This window comes from Mustela erminea, chromosome 1 (assembly GCF_009829155.1).
Source record: "Mustela erminea isolate mMusErm1 chromosome 1, mMusErm1.Pri, whole genome shotgun sequence".
Taxonomy (NCBI): Eukaryota; Metazoa; Chordata; class Mammalia; order Carnivora; family Mustelidae; genus Mustela; species Mustela erminea.
The window spans coordinates 99,257,185-99,273,887 of NC_045614.1; the positions used below are offsets into that span (position 1 = coordinate 99,257,185).

Genomic DNA, 16,703 nt, shown 5'->3' on the forward strand with positions numbered 1-16,703 from the left:
CTGCCTGATCAAGAGGCCAACAGCCCCCACCCTTCTCACTTACTTTTCGTCTGGTCAAAATTGTAATGACCGGAGATGGATCTAAGTCGTTAGGGGCAGAAATCTTTTAGCCTTAACGTATTAATATATTAACATATGCCTATTAATGACAGGCAGGGGGTAGAAAGATAGCTATATCTTTTTTATATCTTTTTTTATATACATACGAATGTCATTGACTAGTTTATAATCTCATTGGGTATTTAAGACAAAAGATAGCTAATAAAACTAGGCAGTACTCACTGTCTGTGAAAAATAAATTATTTTCAAGGGGCAAATCCAACAACTCAATCTTATCCTATCACCCCCTTTAGTTTCTAAAGTTATCAATCCAACAAAAATAATAAATGCAATATAGAAGCAAGGAACAGCTCAAGTGACCAGAGGTATCCGAGTTGTTTATTGGATGGACACGTGATGTAAACTTAGGCACTTCCTCCAGCAATCCCAACCTCCTCTTAGCACAGCCCTTTTGGGAGTTTCCTTTTCCAGGGCTTAGTCGCGCTCCTCCCTCCTTTTTGGTTCCTCTTCGTCCTCCCTCAGAGACGGGGGGGTCTCCTGCCTCAGTTTCCTCTCCAGTACCCGCGAGGTGGGTGCCCCAGTGCGGTACCCCAGTCTCCTCCCAGCTCGCGGCACCTGCCCCGCCTTCCAGCCCCGGGCCGGCTCGCGCGGCGCAGGCGCACCGGCCGCGGCCCTGAGGCCGAGCCCGACCTCAGCAGCTTCTGCCTCCGCCTCCTGCGACCGTATCCGCGCGGGGCTAGTCGGCGGTCACCGAGACCGCGCTGGGCAGAGGCCCCGCGGGCCGCGCGTCGCCATGGGCGCGGGCTGGAGCAGCGAGGAGGAGCGGCAGCCCCTGCTGGGGCCCGGGCTCGGGCCTGCGCCGGGAGCTGTCTGGAGAAGCCGGGAGGCGGCGGCGGCGGCGCTGCCCGCGGCGGCCCCGGGTCCCGGGCGGGTGTACGGGCGCCGCTGGCTGGTGCTGCTGCTCTTTTCGTTGCTGGGTTTCGCGCAGGGCCTGGTCTGGAACACCTGGGGCCCCATCCAGAACTCGGCGCGCCAGGCCTATGGCTTCTCCAGCTGGGACATCGCGCTACTCGTGCTGTGGGGACCCATCGGCTTCCTGCCGTGCTTCGCGTTCATGTGGCTCCTGGACAAGAGAGGTGAGGGGCTCCGGGCAGTGCCGGCCGGTGCGGTCACTCCCCGGGCGAGCCAGAGCCCGCCAGCCGCCGCCCTCGGCTTCGTCTTAAGGGTTATGTGAGGTGACCGAGTGTTGCTGGTATCCCATTCCAGACCAGGAACCCTCCGTCCCCAAAGCGACAGACATGGGGAGGCTTCTTTGCAGATACTGTACTTATGTTTACATCACTGTTACCCATTATGCAACAGCAGAGATTAAGTGATCTCTAAATGCTCATGTTTTTGCACGATGTGGACGAGAGAGCATTCCCGTGCACGTGCTATTTATGATTTCTACACCTGACCAAAATGACTGATGCTTTGACTTCAGAGGGATTTGGAGGTGTTGAGGGTGAAAGGTCAGAAAATAGACTGATGATGCCCAGATATGAGGAAGTATTGAGTTGGCTTTGCATAATAGATGACTCCAGCCCAGGGCTTTCGGGGAAACTACATCTGAGTGATTTAATTTCTCTAAAATGGTGCATGGCAGCTTTAGAGTGTGTGTTTGTGACTAGGACGTTGTGTCCGTTGAGATTTATGACTCTCAGATAAAGCATGCCAGGTGAATGAAGACTCTCTGAGGAATAATGTGGGCAGACGTTTCTCACTTTACCACTTGCCAGTGCGATTCTGTTAGGAGAAAAAAAAGAGGTCACACAACTAAATGATAAGGCATTGAAGTGTATCACACAGGTATGGGTAAATGATTCATGATCACTGTGATGTAGCTGCTGAAAAAGGAGGACGGTCTGAGGCATAGAAGTACAGCATCAACCAGAAAGAGTTTGATATACTCTAATGTTTAGTCTGAGCATCAATTTTAAAACCATTGATGAGCCAGAGCACATTAAAAGTTGTGTGACAGGAATAATGATGTAAAAATCATAATGTATAAGATTAAGGGAAATGGTGTGTCAACCTTCACAAAGAGACTTGAGGCAGAATATGAAATATGCGAAGGTCGAGTAAAAGAGGAATTAGACTTACTGTGTGTAGTTCTAGAAGGAAGAACTAAATTGAGTGAAGCTACAAAAGGATGTAACTCAAAGCAATAAAGGAAGAACCTTCTAAGAACAAAAAGGTGTCAAGCCGTGAAGGTATGTCTCGACTGGCATAGAACTTCCAGATAGAGTAAGTACTTTTGCAGAAGATGTGCGCTAGATGCTGAGGAAAGTTTTCTTGTACTGAATGGAAGTTTTCTTTTCTTTCTTCTTTTTTTCTTCAAATTTTAAAACTTTATTTATTTATTTATTTATTTGAGACAGAGCAAGAGAGAGAGCATGAACAGAGGGAAAGGCAGGGGGAGAGGCAGAGGGAGAGGGAGAAGCAGACTCTGTGCTGGCTCCATCCCAGAAACCAGGGATCATGACCTGAGCCGAAGGCAACTGGTTAACTGTCTGAGCCACCCAGAAGCCCCCAGATTGGAGCTTTTTTGTTTGCTTTTAAGCTGAATTATAGATGGTATTTGGATTTCACCAGTTTTTCCACTAACATCTTCCCCCCTCCCCCATTCCAGGATTCAGTCTAGGGTTCCAAACTGCATTTAGTTATGATTTCTACTATGATTTCTACTTAATCTCCAGTCTGTGACAGTTCCTCTGTCATTCCTTACAAAGTTGGCTAAATTTAGGGGAAAATGTTATTTTGTTCTTTCTTTTTATTTACATTTTTGCCAGGAGCATATTCCAATATTATTTTCTAAATTTAACCAACCTTGTTTTTTTGGTAGAAGAATGTTAATTTTTACCTTTTTTATTATAATTGTATAACTGTTTGGCTAAATTAGGGACTACCTGTTCACTTTATTAAATAAGTTACTTTAGGAGTTCTTCAGTAGCTCCTGTAACCAGATAGGGAATTCAATTTTATATTCACCATTGGTTGAAGCAAAGGAAAAGAAATTTTAAAATTCTCTTTTAAGAAGTGGTTTTCCTTTTTAGTAGGAGAAAGTTAATATACTTTCATATATTGGCTGTCCTGCTGCAGATGTCCTGTCTGCATACATAGAAAGTAAGTTCCAACATTCTAAAAGATCTTGCTCCCCAGAGGGTAGATCGTTGTCTGATCTTCCTGCTGTCATGGGTCCCAGCCAGCTTAGCATAGAAGACTGGTTATTTTCCTAAGATGTGTTTTGTGCCCTCTTACCCATTTTCATTTTTCAGCAGAGATTAAAAAAAACAAAAACAACAAAAAAAAAAAACACTGAAAAAAAATTTTTCAGCAGAGATTAAAAAAAAAGGAAAAAAAACCCCAAAAAACCAGTGAGATAATAGGAGAGCCAAGAACAAGTGAGCCCTAGAAGCCAAGTGAAGAAAGTTTCAGGGAAATAGTACCTAAATGTGTACTAAGTACTGGGAAGATAGATTTCACAGAACCTATATACTAATGAGATCTAGGCAACAAACAAAATTAAATATTTAATATGTCAGATGGTGATAAATACTATGTAGGACTATAAAACAAGGCAAGAGAGAAAGAGAGGAGGTCATGATTGAAGAATGGAATTCTTGAAATTGAGATTGTCATGGATGCCGTCATAGTAAAGACAAGGTCAGACTATAAACAAGAGAACAGACTACTGAGGTATAGAGTAGAGGACATGATTATAGAACAAGAAGTCAGGACTGGAAGGTAGGGATGTTGAACTGATCATCTAGTGGATATCAAAATCACCAGGTTTATGAAAAAGTAGTATCATAGGGTGGAATAACGAGCCACGACATTTGCAAATGGTGAGGGTGAATACCCTGGAGACAGGTGTGTGGTAGTTTCTAGACAGCTGCAGCAAGGACTTTCGAGTATGAAAATTAAATATAATTAGATCAATGGCTGTTCTGGCCATGATGGAATATTGGGAACTGGGTTTCAGTGTAATTTTCAACTAAAAACAAAAAATTAAAGTATATGAAAGTATATGAAACAAAGTTTTCAGACATTGGACAACAGGCAGGATAGGTTGGTGATCCCTATGAATGTTTCAGCCAACTACCTGGAGAGAATTTCCAGGTATCAATGTAGAGATGGGAAGCCTAGACTGAGTATTGAAGGTAAGTTGAGGAGACATTTTAAGAATTGCAAGAGACCAACTTAACTAGAATACTTAGGGTGGAATATCAGAGAGGGAAAAAAGCTTTACAGAAAGCTCTGGGTCTATACAGAGTTTCTCTTGAGTGTTCAGCCGATAACTGGTCGGCAGATACTTGTGAGCAAAAAAGAACAGGTGGAACAATTCCCAAAGTTCACACAAGGCTTGGAATAGTTCACAATCCCAAGACCAGGAAGGGAGAAACCTCAAAATGCATAAGAGGTTGGGTTGAATACTCATCGGGGCATTGTCTCAGTAGTAAAGACAAAAGAACCCTAAGCTAAAGAATGCTCTGGTTTCATCTAATAAAGTGTGAAACTATGCCTCAGAAAGATCAAAAGTAACTCAGCTATATCTCACAATATCATTCACAAACATTTGAAAAATTGCAAAAAAAAAAAAAAAAAAAAACCCATCATCCAAAGAGGTAAAATTCAGAATTCCTGACATTGAAATAAAAATTTACCAAGCATGCAAAGAAGCAGGTAAATACAACTTATAAAGAGGAGAAAAAACAATGAATAGAAACAGATCCCAAAATGACACAAATGATAAGTTAGTAGACAGGAACATGAAAACAACTACTTTAGATATTCTATGTATGTTCAAGAAGATAGATGAAAGCATGAACATGTTAAGGAGAGACACAGGAAACATAAAAAGACAAACATTAAAAGACCAACATTACGTTTCTATAGATGGAAATGCAATATGACAAAAGAAAAAAAAGTGCACTGGGCAGGATTTAATAGCAGATCAGACATTGCAGAAGAAGAGATTAGTGAACTTGAAGACAGCAATAAATACTATCCAGAATGGAGGCGAGTGGGCAAAAAAGACTACAAAGAAAAACAAAAACTCCACCAGCATCAGTGAGCTGTGGGACCGTTTTAAGTGACCTAATATACATGTAATTAGGAATCTAGAAGAGAAGAGAAAAGGGAAGGGCATAGAGTAAGATGAGGGTGGATTTCTCAAATTGGAGAAATAATGGCAAAAAAATTCTGTATCTATAAACCCACAACTTTAAGAAATACAAGAGTTCTAGCAGAAGAAACATGAAGAAAACTACACTGAAGCACATCATAACCATATTGCTTAAAACCAGAGAAAATCTTAAAAGTGCTGAGAAAAGAGACCAAGGGAGTAGAGAGCAATAGTGATCTGAAAATGCTGGGGAAGCAAGGGTCATGGGGGGAGAGGTTTTGGTGGGATTAAGAAGGTGAAGAGAACTTTTGGAGAAGGGCTTGAGAATGTAGGGATTCCACTGATTCACTGATTGTGAGCCTTCCAGAAGGCACAGTGGCAAGGTTTCAGGAGTTGGGGAAGCTGTAGAGATGAGTTCAGATTAGGGGACATATGAAGCCACATTTGTGCAGGGATGACCTGTGAATCTTGGGTCTCCCAGGACTGATGTAGATGGGAAAAACAGGCACAATGTTATTGTTTCTAATGGTTTCTTTTCTTTTCTTTTTTTTTTTTTTAAGATTTCATTTATTTATTTGACAGAGAGAGATGACAAGCAGGCAGAGTGGCAGGCAGAGAGAGAGGAGGAAGCAGGCTCCCTGCTGAGCAGAGAGCCCAATGCGGGTCTCGATCCCAGGACCCTGAGATCATGACCTGAGCCGAAGGCAGAGGCTTAACCCACTGAGCCACCCAGGCGCCCCTCTGATGGTTTCCAAAGCAGTTTGGGGTGGCAGGGCTGTGGCTTTTGGGGAAATGGAGACTAGAGCTCTCCTCACCAAGAACAAATAAGAGCTCATCTTCTCTCCGGTTGATGGAAGTATAGAGTCTGAGAACAGTCTTACCAGATGAACTTTACAGCTATAATTAATTTCCTATACATCCAGTATGGATTTGTGTGTGTGTGTGTGTGTGTGTGTCTCTGTCTCTGTGTGTGTGTGTTCCAGTTAACATTGTATCCTGATTTTTTAGACAAACCTGTTGTAGAGATGCCATTCCTGTGCCAAATCAGTTCCCAGCAAAAGGAATTATTTCATCCACGGGAAGGAAGCTTCCTGCAGTGTCTGTGCCTTATTTGAATAGAATTTATTTTTATTTTCAATATGTTTGGTTTTCTGAAATTGTTCTAATACCTTTCATTAGATGTTTTCTTGCACTCACATCCTAATACTGTAATCACTTGGGATCTATTTATTTACATAAAAGTACTAGATGTCTCATAGGCTTATTTTCCTGGAGTCCTCCTACACCTCCTTCCTAAAGTCAGTTGATGTTATTTTGATTACATGAAATTAGAGAGTCCTGCCTTGTTGAGATTCAAATGAGATAAAACATTTTATTTAGAATTGAGCATCATCTGGGGTGGGTTAAGTAATAATTGGCAACAATTAAAAATAAGCAAGAAAGCCACAAGCTCTAACTGTGAGGTGCTTTAATAATCAGCTTTTCAGAACTTCTTTATAATGAAATGTATATATTTAGCTGTTATATTACCATTTATTTGATAAAAACTATAATTGCATAGAAAAGTGTGCCAGCCTTAAGCAGTAATAATAGGAAACTGGGTTATTTGGACTATATGGCCATAAACAATGCCTCACTGCTTACTTGGTGATTGCTTACCTTAATTATAAACCAAATACTTAGGAAAAAAATAAATACCATGTAGAAGGTAAAGCCTTATAGTCCCAAATCTGTAACATTTTAATCAGTATCTCATAAGACGCCCCATACACCCTTACAAGAATAACATTTTGCAAGTTTAGCATATTTATGACCATGGAGTATACTTTTTATTAATTATACTCTATTTCCCATGGCTATAATGTGGGTTTACAATTTGTATTCTGTTAGTAGAAGCAGTAAATGAGCAGTATGTATGCATTACTTCTTACTGGGAAGCACAATTTTCTGTGATATTCCTTCTGCCAAATTCTATTAATCATATTCAAATCATATAAGAATATTATAAAGCTAACTCAGTTCATATCACAAATTACCCTCAATGTGGCATGTGTGTGCCTGATCCAGATCTCGAGTTTATTTTCCTTGCTATGTTTAATCTGCATAATTACAGTTTTGTTGACTTTCAGTTTCCTTGGTTAAGAAACAGAATTCAGCTGAGTGAATTTAAAGATCTTACTGGCTTTATTCAACGGTTCACAAATCGGGCAGGATCTCCTCTAGCATAAAGAAAGGAGTTCTGGGGTGCCTTGGTGGCTCAGTGGGTTAAAGCCTCTGCCTTCGGCTCAGGTCACGATCCTGGGGTCCTGGGATTGAGCCCCACATTGGGCTCTCTGCTCAGCAGGGAGCCTGCTTCCCTCTCCCCCCGCCCCCGCCTGCCTGTGTGCCTGCTTGTCATCTCTGTCAAATAAATAAATAAAATCTTTAAAAAAAAAGAAAAAAAGAAAAAGAGAAAGGAGTTCCAAGGGCTATACAAAATGAAAGACTTTTACAAGCAGAAGGGACAGGGAACAAGCATGTTATACTAGCAAAAATTAGACTGTTGTGGCAAAGTCATTTTCCTTTAGGGGCTTGGAGGGGATCTATCAAGCAGATCGCCTCACTAGCACTGATTGATTAGAATAGTGTTCCATTTCTGGGAGAACCAAACCTGTCATTAAGTCAAGGCAGTTTGGTGGCATGAAGCTTAGCATGAGCAACTCCATTTTGGGTCTGTTGTCTCATTTTAACACCTTCAAGTAAAAAAGCCCTTTGAAAACCAAAATGCTTAACTATCTCCCCTCTGTCAAAAAGAGTCCTGGGGAAAAAAGAATAATTTAGATTTAAAAATTTGCATTCAGTCTATTCACTATGAAATGGTTTCAAGGAGGCATTGAATTTGGGAGAAACTGGAAGAAATGTTGGCGCTTTCCCCACATGCTCAGCATGAGCCACCTGTGTGATGTGACTGCCGCAAATAGATGGCATTAGTGTAGTAGTGACAGAGCGTGGCTTTCCAGCAAGTAGGAGTGTATAATCCCATTGCATTACTCTGCCATAGCTAGAATATTGTGTCTATTTTTGATTACCTTATTTTAATATTGCTTTTTACCTTGTTATCCATGTGACCAACCCCTGGCACACATTTTTTAAATTTATTTTCAGCATAACAGTATTCATTGTTTTTGCACCACACCCAGTGCTCCATGCAATCCCACTGGCACACATTTTTAAAATAATTGATTATATTTGGGACAGAGGGGAATGCTACTTGATCCATATTATACAGTCCTAAGCCATGCCTTTTTTTTTTTTTAACAGTATCATTCTATAAATTGAAAGCCATCTGGTAAGTCAAGAAAAATTAAAAGACCATTGTTGTATTCATAATCAAAGGTTTCTAAAGGACCACCTCATATAACAAGCTTTAGCTTGTCCTGATTATTAGATAAAATACAAAATTGGCCAATTGTCATTTTTCAAGAAAATTTAAAGCCGTGACCTTTCTACCTTAAACTATTTAGGGGCAGTTTAGAGTTTTTACAGCTTGCATTTGAAAATTGGAAATTTCATATTGGAAGTATTAAACTAAAATACCTAGTCCTTTAAAATTATTTTTTGTATTTTTTACTGTTATATGTGAACAAAACATTGTAGCCTTTCATTTTGAAAAACTGTACCTAATGGAGCTTCTTCCTTGATGTGATCATTCAAGTTTTCTATTAATGTTAGAATCATTTCATTTTCAGCATGGAGAATTTTTTTCCCTATGTGTGGATTTTTAGCAAAAAGTTAAAATATTAGAATACAACATATCTGTAATTGAGTAAAAAATCTTTGCTCTTAACACTGGACTTCACATGAAAAGAATATAAAAATTACCCAGATATTTTTTTGTTTCCCTCTAGGTCTTCGGGTAACTGTGCTTCTGACATCCTTCCTTATGGTTTTGGGAACTGGTCTAAGATGCATACCTGTATCAGACTTAATGCTTAAAAGAAGGTAAATCCTATAAATAACTTACATTTTTCCCCACATTTTTCTTCTTTTGTTATGAAAATATATGTTTGGTTATAAGCTTTTAGTAAACGGTTCTATTTTTTTAAAAATATTTTTAAAGATTTTATTTATTTGAGAAAGAGAAAGAGAGCACACAAACAGGAGAGGGGAGAGCAGGCTCCCAGCTGAGCAGGGAGTCTGACACGGTGCTGGATCCTGGGACCCTGGGACCATGATCTGAGCCAAAGGCAGACGCTCAGCTGACTGAGCCACCCAGGTGCCCCTAAGTGGTTCCATTTTTAAGAGGATCAGTAGAGGGTCATAGTTATATTAGCATTTATTTTTTCCCTACATGATTAGTTCAGTGGACATTTCTTAATTGTCATATGGAAGATGACTGCATTGGTTTTTGTGTAAATAAAAAATGAGCAAGTTAATCTTTATGCTATATAGGAGCTGTAATAACCACAGGAAAATAATGGTATAACATAAGGAAGAATGATGTAGCTAATGCAGCAGAAGAGGTATAAAATTGTCCCGAGAGACTGAGAGAAGTTTTGGCGGAGGGTATCAGAAAGAGTTCATGAAGGAGGTGATAATTAAAGTAGGCATTGAAGGAAGAATAGACCTGGAATTTGATAACGATAGGGAAAGAATATTGCAGAGTAGAGGAATAACAGGAACAAAGACATGGAGTCGGGTAAGCATAGGCCTCTTCGGGATGGTTTGCTAGCTGCAATTATGTACAACAGCATGTCTGCTCCTGGGTCTGTGGATTTATTCTCAGAGGCTACGAGGTATACAAAGATTTTAAAGTTTTGTTTTCCTTTCGGTTAGAATATTAAAAATCATTTTACCACTAATAATCTGTAATTAAAAGATACTTTTATTGACCAGAATGTCATTTTCCTGCATTAGTGTTTCTCAAACTGGGGTCCTTGGATGTGATCTTGAAGGTCATTGAAAAGTTTTTCCTCTTTTAAAAGGACCCATAAATTATTCAAGTTTGGGAGACACTCATCTATAGGTTAAGGTATAAAAATGGGATGTAAATAGATGAGTTTAGAAAAGGTTATCCAGATTATGAGGGATCTTGATGCCATTAAGATGTAGAATTGTGATTCTGCGTCTATCTTGATGTAGAATTGTGTTTTCCTCACAGGGTAGTTGTGAGCCACTTAAAAATTAAAATTAATTTTTTATTAAAATGCTTATTTTAATAAAATTTTTATTAAAATTTTTAATTAAAATTAATTTTTAAGTGGCTCACAGCAGCAATAGGATCTAACCTGTGTTGGGTAAATTACTGATTTGAGGTATGTGGGATTGATTACAGAAGGTGGAGGTAGCTGGGAGGAGACCAGGAAAGAAGTGAGAGCCCAGACTGGAATCATTTTCTGTTTATTCATTTATCAGTTCACTTGCTCAACGAAATTCACTGAGCTCCTATTGTGTGCCAAGCTCTCTTCTGGACATGGGGAATACAGCAGAGAATACCAAAGACAGATCCTTGCCTCTTGGAGTTTACATTCTGCCTGGGGAGACTGGCACTAAACTAGATAAATACATAAAATATGTACTGTGTTATGGAGGAAAAAGTAAAATAAGAAAGAAAGATCTGAACTGTCAGGGGAAGGAGGGTGAAATTTCAGAAAGAATGGCCAAAAATGAACAAACCAACCAAAACAAAAAACACCTTACTTGGAAGATAACTTTCGGGGGTAAGAACCCAGAGGAGTGGACCATGCATTATCTGGAGGCCAAGCATTCCGGCAGAACAGCAAATGTAAAGTGCTAGAAGGAAAGAGCTCTCCTGGCAGGCAGGCTGGTGCGCCTGGAGCCAAGTGAGACATGAGAGGCTTCGTGGGAAGGGTGATAGGAAATGAGATCAGCACAGTTATAGGGTGGTGGTGGGAGTGTGAGACAAGATCCTTGAAGACCTTAGCTATTTCTGAGCTAGGAAACCACTGGTGATTTTGAGCTGAGGAGAACCCTGTCACAAGCTGCTTTGTGGAGAACAGATTGAAGCTGGAGGTCAAGGGCAGGAGTAAGAAGACCAGTTGGGGAGCTATTGCAATAAATCAAGTGAGAGGTGATGGTTTCTGGAAAGCTAGTCTTCATCTCCTATCCTTTTGAGTGAGGTTTTAACAGGTAAGTTTCATTATTGTGCTTGAGATGTTCTTAATTTTTCAAACATATGGCAACCAGTTTTAAAATACAAATTTCAGTAAGCTTAACTTTAATAATGCATTCCTTTAAAAAGCCCATTAATGTTTTTATTAGCTCTTCTTCTGTTTTGAGCCATCCATACTCTTCTCTCTAGTCTTATTTCCCTTTATATCCTTTCCAGATATAAAACTCCAACAGTACTAAAGAATTGAGTCTCCATCTTAGTGAAGAAGGTGATATGGAAAAGAAATAGAGCTCATAAAGAAATGTAAACAAAGATAGAGGAGATGAAAGAGAATTGCTAAAATAAAGAGTTCAGAGAGATTGGATCTTTGATAAAAAGAGAGTATAAATTGAATTTTCAGTCATTGCATGTTCAGCTATAAAGAATGTAGGAATATTAGCCCTTTAAAATGAGGCTTCGTTTTATGTCCATGCAGTATCTCTTTTAAGCAGTAGTATTAACAATGCATATGCAGCTGTTAAAATGAAAATGCTACAATTAAAATCTGTGTTTTTGACTAGTAGGTTCAGTAGATCACCACTTTTAAGCTTCCATCTCCATCTGATACTCAGCGGGAAGGGGTAAAGACCTGTAACATCCATTTGGCCGGCACTGAAAAGTATTTGGCAATCTGCGTTTTTGTGCCCCTGTTTTGCTTGGCACTTTTTGAGCCTCAGACCCAGCTTCTGGAATAGTGTCCCTGCACCCTTGGCTTCCTGTATTTTAGCTTCAGTAGGTCTCCAGACGTGAGAAAAGCAGCTTCTGACGGGCTCTTTCCTCAACCAAGACTCTTTTCACCACCTCTTAATGGTGTTCTATCACTGCATGGTATCAGTATTTCTTTTACCTGCATAGTACCAGTAAAAATTCAGGAAAATTCAATTCTTTTCTTTTCTTTTCTTTTCTTTTCTTTTCTTTTCTTTTCTTTTCAGATTTTTATTTATTTGACAGAGAGAGAGAGCCCACAAATAGTGGGGGCAGCAGGCAGAGGGAGAGGGAAAAGCAGGTTCCCCACTGAGCAGGGAGGCCGATGCAGGACTTGATCCCAGGACCCTGGGATCATGACCTGAGCCAAAGTCAGCCGCTTAACCAACTGAGCCACCCAGGCGCCCCAGGAAAATTATTTTCTGCTTCTAGTGACATCATGGATGAATCAGGAACTTAGACTAATGCACTATAAGGCATTTCTTCTATGATCAAGAAACAAATCATACCAAAAGTATTTCAGATGGCATTGCCGTATATAGCACTGGATGACATGGCTCTGTAGCATGAAGTATGATATTGCATGTCCAGTAAACAAACCATTTAAAGATTTCTGGAAGGTGAACTTGCAGTAAGTTTTATCTGCTTTTAATTGTAGATGTAGTCAGTGATCCCTGTAACACATGTCATGTTATCTTTTAATTAGGTATAATTTTCATTAATATAAATAATAGGTAACATTTACTAATGTGCTATATAGTTAAATAGGATGGTTCTAGTAAACATAGTTTTTTTTTTTTTAAGAGATACATTCCACTTTGAAAAGCTTGCAGCTGACAAAATTACATTTAAAATGACCAACCATACCAGGGGGGCCTGGCTAGTGCAGTCAATGGAACATGCAACTCTTCATCTCATGGTTGTGGGTTTGAGCCTCATGTTGGGTGTAGAACTCCTGAAATAAAATCTTTTAAAATTAATTAATTAATTTAAAAAATGACAACACCAGAAAAGATTCCTACTAAAATCTTCCTACTAAAAGATAAGTCCCAGAAGCTATTAAAGAAAGGCTTCATACATTTAAGTAAATAAAAATTTAGAATATCTGCATGATTAAATATACTATAAAACAAAGTCAAAAGACAAGTTAAAAGCTGGGAAATATTTGCAGCAGTAAAACAAATGGGTAATTTCCTTAGTTGAAAAGAATTTCTTCAAAGCAATTAAAAAAGCAACTTAGTAGGAAAATGAGTGACAGATATGAGCAAGTAATTACAGAAATTAAAATACATATGTCATAAGCTTAGGGAAAGATGCTCAACTCTGTCATAATTAAAGAAATGAAAATGAAAATAGTATGTAGCTGTCTTTATTGGCAAAGATAAGAAAGTGTGATAACATATGTTGCTTGGGGTAGGAAAACAGGTCCGCTGATGTGTGAGTAGTTTGGGGTATTCCTATTTGGAGGACATTTTGGCAGTATTTATTAGATTCAAAATGCAGTATGCTTTAACCCAGTAAATTAGCCCATATGTGAAGTTCTACCAGTTTGCAGGGATAACCATGTTTGTGCAGCCTTGCTTGTAATAGTAGAAGGCTATTGTCAGAAGGCCAGTGTCTTTGGGACGTCTGGATGGCTCAGTTGGTTAAGCATCTGACTCTTGATTTCGGCTCAGGTCGTGATTCCATGGGTCCTGAGATGGAGCCCTCTGGCAGGCTCTGCATTCAGTGGGGAGTCTGCTTGAAGATTCTCTCTCCCTCTATCCTTCCCCCCCATTCTCATTCTCTCTTTCTTTCTTTCTCTCAAATAAATAAATAAACTTAAAAAAAAAACAAAAAACAAAAAACAAAAACAAAGGAAGAAGGCCAGTGTCTTCAACAGTGGACTGGTCATGGCAGAATGTTAGTGAAATAGTATGCAGCTATGAAAAGGAAGTAAAAGTTCTGTACATGCTGAATGGAAATATCTCCAGGATATTGTCCCGTTTTATATGAAGGCAGTTTACATATAATGTAACATGTTATATTTAAAATGTTCCTATTCAAAGAAAAAGTAGGAGGGATCTATGTATGTTCCAGTATATGGTAAGGACTGTTTCTGAAAGAAACCATTACCATTAGTTGTTTCTGAGGTCTGGGGAACTAGAAGTCTGGGGTGGGAAGGAGATTTACTTTTTATTTTGTGCTCTTTCCTACTCTTGGGAATATTTTTACTGTGTGCATATATTACCTTTTTTACTGAAGACATTAGTTAAGTGAAACTAAAATGATCATGTGAGAGTTTCAGTAATGAGAACAAGAGAAGGAAAGGCAAGAGTTATACGCAGATTTCCCCAGTGTAGAAATAGAAAGCTTATGATGTAAAAGTGAACAGCTGGTAGATTTCAAAACCAAGACTCTTCTTTGTAAAATACATTAAGATTCAGATTTTCCTAGGTCAATGTTTTTTTAAAGTATGGTCTGCACACTACCTACTTATTAAAAATACAGATCCCAGGCACCCCCCCTTCCCCGCCCCACAGTTCCACTCATGTAGTCTCTGGAATGAATCCCCAGAATCAACAATCTTAACAAGCTCCTTTAGCTAATTTTATGCTTGTTTAAGTTGGGAGAACTACTGCCCTAAGTACTAGCATCCTAACTTTAAATGGTAACTGATTAAGCAAATTGCATTGTGCTTGCCCATCCTACGGTATAATCATATAATATACTTAATGTCTTAAAGCAAGATTAAAATTTAGCCTTTATTCAATAATTTTATTTGCCCTAATTTGACTCTTAAATGTCAGGGGTCAAGTTTCACAACTATTTCTGCATGGTGGTAATATGGGCTTCACATGAGAAAGATTGGTAGGGGGGATAACTCATCTTGATTAGCATTAAACAGAGTGAAAAAAGGGAGTAGAGAGGTATAGAAAATACTTTTTTCCCTTTTTGGTTGTCCTTAGGATATAGTTATTTCTGAGACATTTCTTCCAAGGGCCCATGCAGTAGCTATATGAATGTTTTTATTTACATTGTTTAGATTAAATATTATATTCATATAGAAAGTACATAAACATATACATATACTTTAGGAAAATAGTCATAAAGCAGGCAAACATGTACCCATTACCCAATTTAGAATTCTAGAACTCCCCATGGGTCCTTCCCTCATCATACCCCTCTCCTTCCCTACTGTACATAATTATAATCACACATGTTGATAGGGTTTTCGAAGTAGATGGAGTTGAAAGTTAGGAAAGTTAGGAAGTTAGGAAGAATACATTCAAAGTCTATCGTAAATCTCTTTTTCTCCCGAATAAAGATTTACTCTAGATTTTTTTTCTCTTAATACCAAAAAGAAGAAAAAATTAAAACCTTATTTTATCTGCATCAAAATCATCATACAAAATAGGCTAGAAGTAGATGTTGATAATAATTTAATGTAATGAAAAACACTTAGGTTAGTAGGACTATTAAATCATATTTTATTAAATAGGTTTATCTAATATGTGTTTGGGAAAATCATTTAGCTATTTGGTTGCTTTACATGCATCAAAATATATTCCAGGTGGATTGGTGAGCTGTGCATTTAAAAAATGAGACCATATAAGAGAAAATTATTCTTATCCCTAAAGAGATTACTTTTTTCCCAGCATAAAAATAATGAAAGACATCACCGAGGGAAAAGCTGATAGGTTTGACTCCATAAACATTTGAACCTTTAGGCTTCAAAACAAGTCAAAGTCAAAACATGAACTGGGAAAAATGTGTTGCATGTATGATAGATAATGGATAAAATAATATAAAACTATATAAGGAATTTAGGAAAGTGAATGGAAAACTGGGTATAGTAGACATAAATAACGAATGTTGGTTCCCAGATTTCATCCTTTAAATTCATAATTCAACGGTCAACATTGATTTGACAGCCCATGTCTTAGTAAGGTATAGGTTAAGCTATGTAATGAAGATACAAAGATACGTGGGCTCAATGAGAAAGAAGTTTATTTTTCTCTGAAAAAAGCCTAGAAGATAGTGGATTGCTTATAGGCAGCTCTGTTTCACAAGGCCCTCCAAGGACCCAAGTTTCTTTTCTGTTGCTTTAAGATCTCGTAGGGTGATTCCTTGTCCAAGTGGTCAAAGCTGGCTCATAATCCTACTCTCATTCTAGCCCACAGGAAGGGGAAGGTGAATGTGTAGGGCAATGACTACATCGTTCAGTGATGACTAAGAGGTTGTATATGTCATCTGTCCTCAGATCCACCTGTGCAGACGTAGTCACATGGCCATGCTGTCTGTAAGAGGCTGGAAATGTAGCTCAGCAGCCATGTACCCAATTAAAACTCAGATAATGTAGACAAATATATAAAGCATTCATTCAAAAAGAGAAAAATTGCAGTACACCAATAAGAAAGACCAGTAACCAAAGGAGAAATAAGAATGCTCCCATCACCAAAGGATATCCATGTCTTAATCTCTGGAACCTGTAAATTTGTTACATCACATGGTGAGGGAAAACTTTGTTTGCAGGTGGAATTAAACTTGCTAATCAGCTGACCATAAGGAGATTATCCTGGTTTATCCAGGTGGTCCCAGTGTAATCACAAAAGTCCTTACAAGAGAAACAGAAAAGGA

At 38.8% G+C, this 16,703-nt stretch overlaps 1 protein-coding gene across 2 annotated transcripts in view; it reads left to right on the forward strand.

The window, feature by feature from the left end:
* The first annotated feature begins 485 nt into the window (after positions 1–485).
* SLC49A4 (solute carrier family 49 member 4) overlaps positions 486–16,703 on the forward strand; it is a 72,900-nt gene continuing 56,682 nt past the window's right edge. Inside the window, exons 1-2 of one of the 2 annotated variants that reach the window (XM_032335145.1) lie at positions 486–1,196; positions 9,115–9,208. In XM_032335145.1, the coding sequence (XP_032191036.1) occupies positions 854–1,196; positions 9,115–9,208 (437 nt within the window). In that variant the 5' untranslated portion in view covers positions 486–853. The remainder of the gene's footprint in view (positions 1,197–9,114; positions 9,209–16,703) is intronic. The other variant, XM_032335142.1, reaches the window with a different exon arrangement.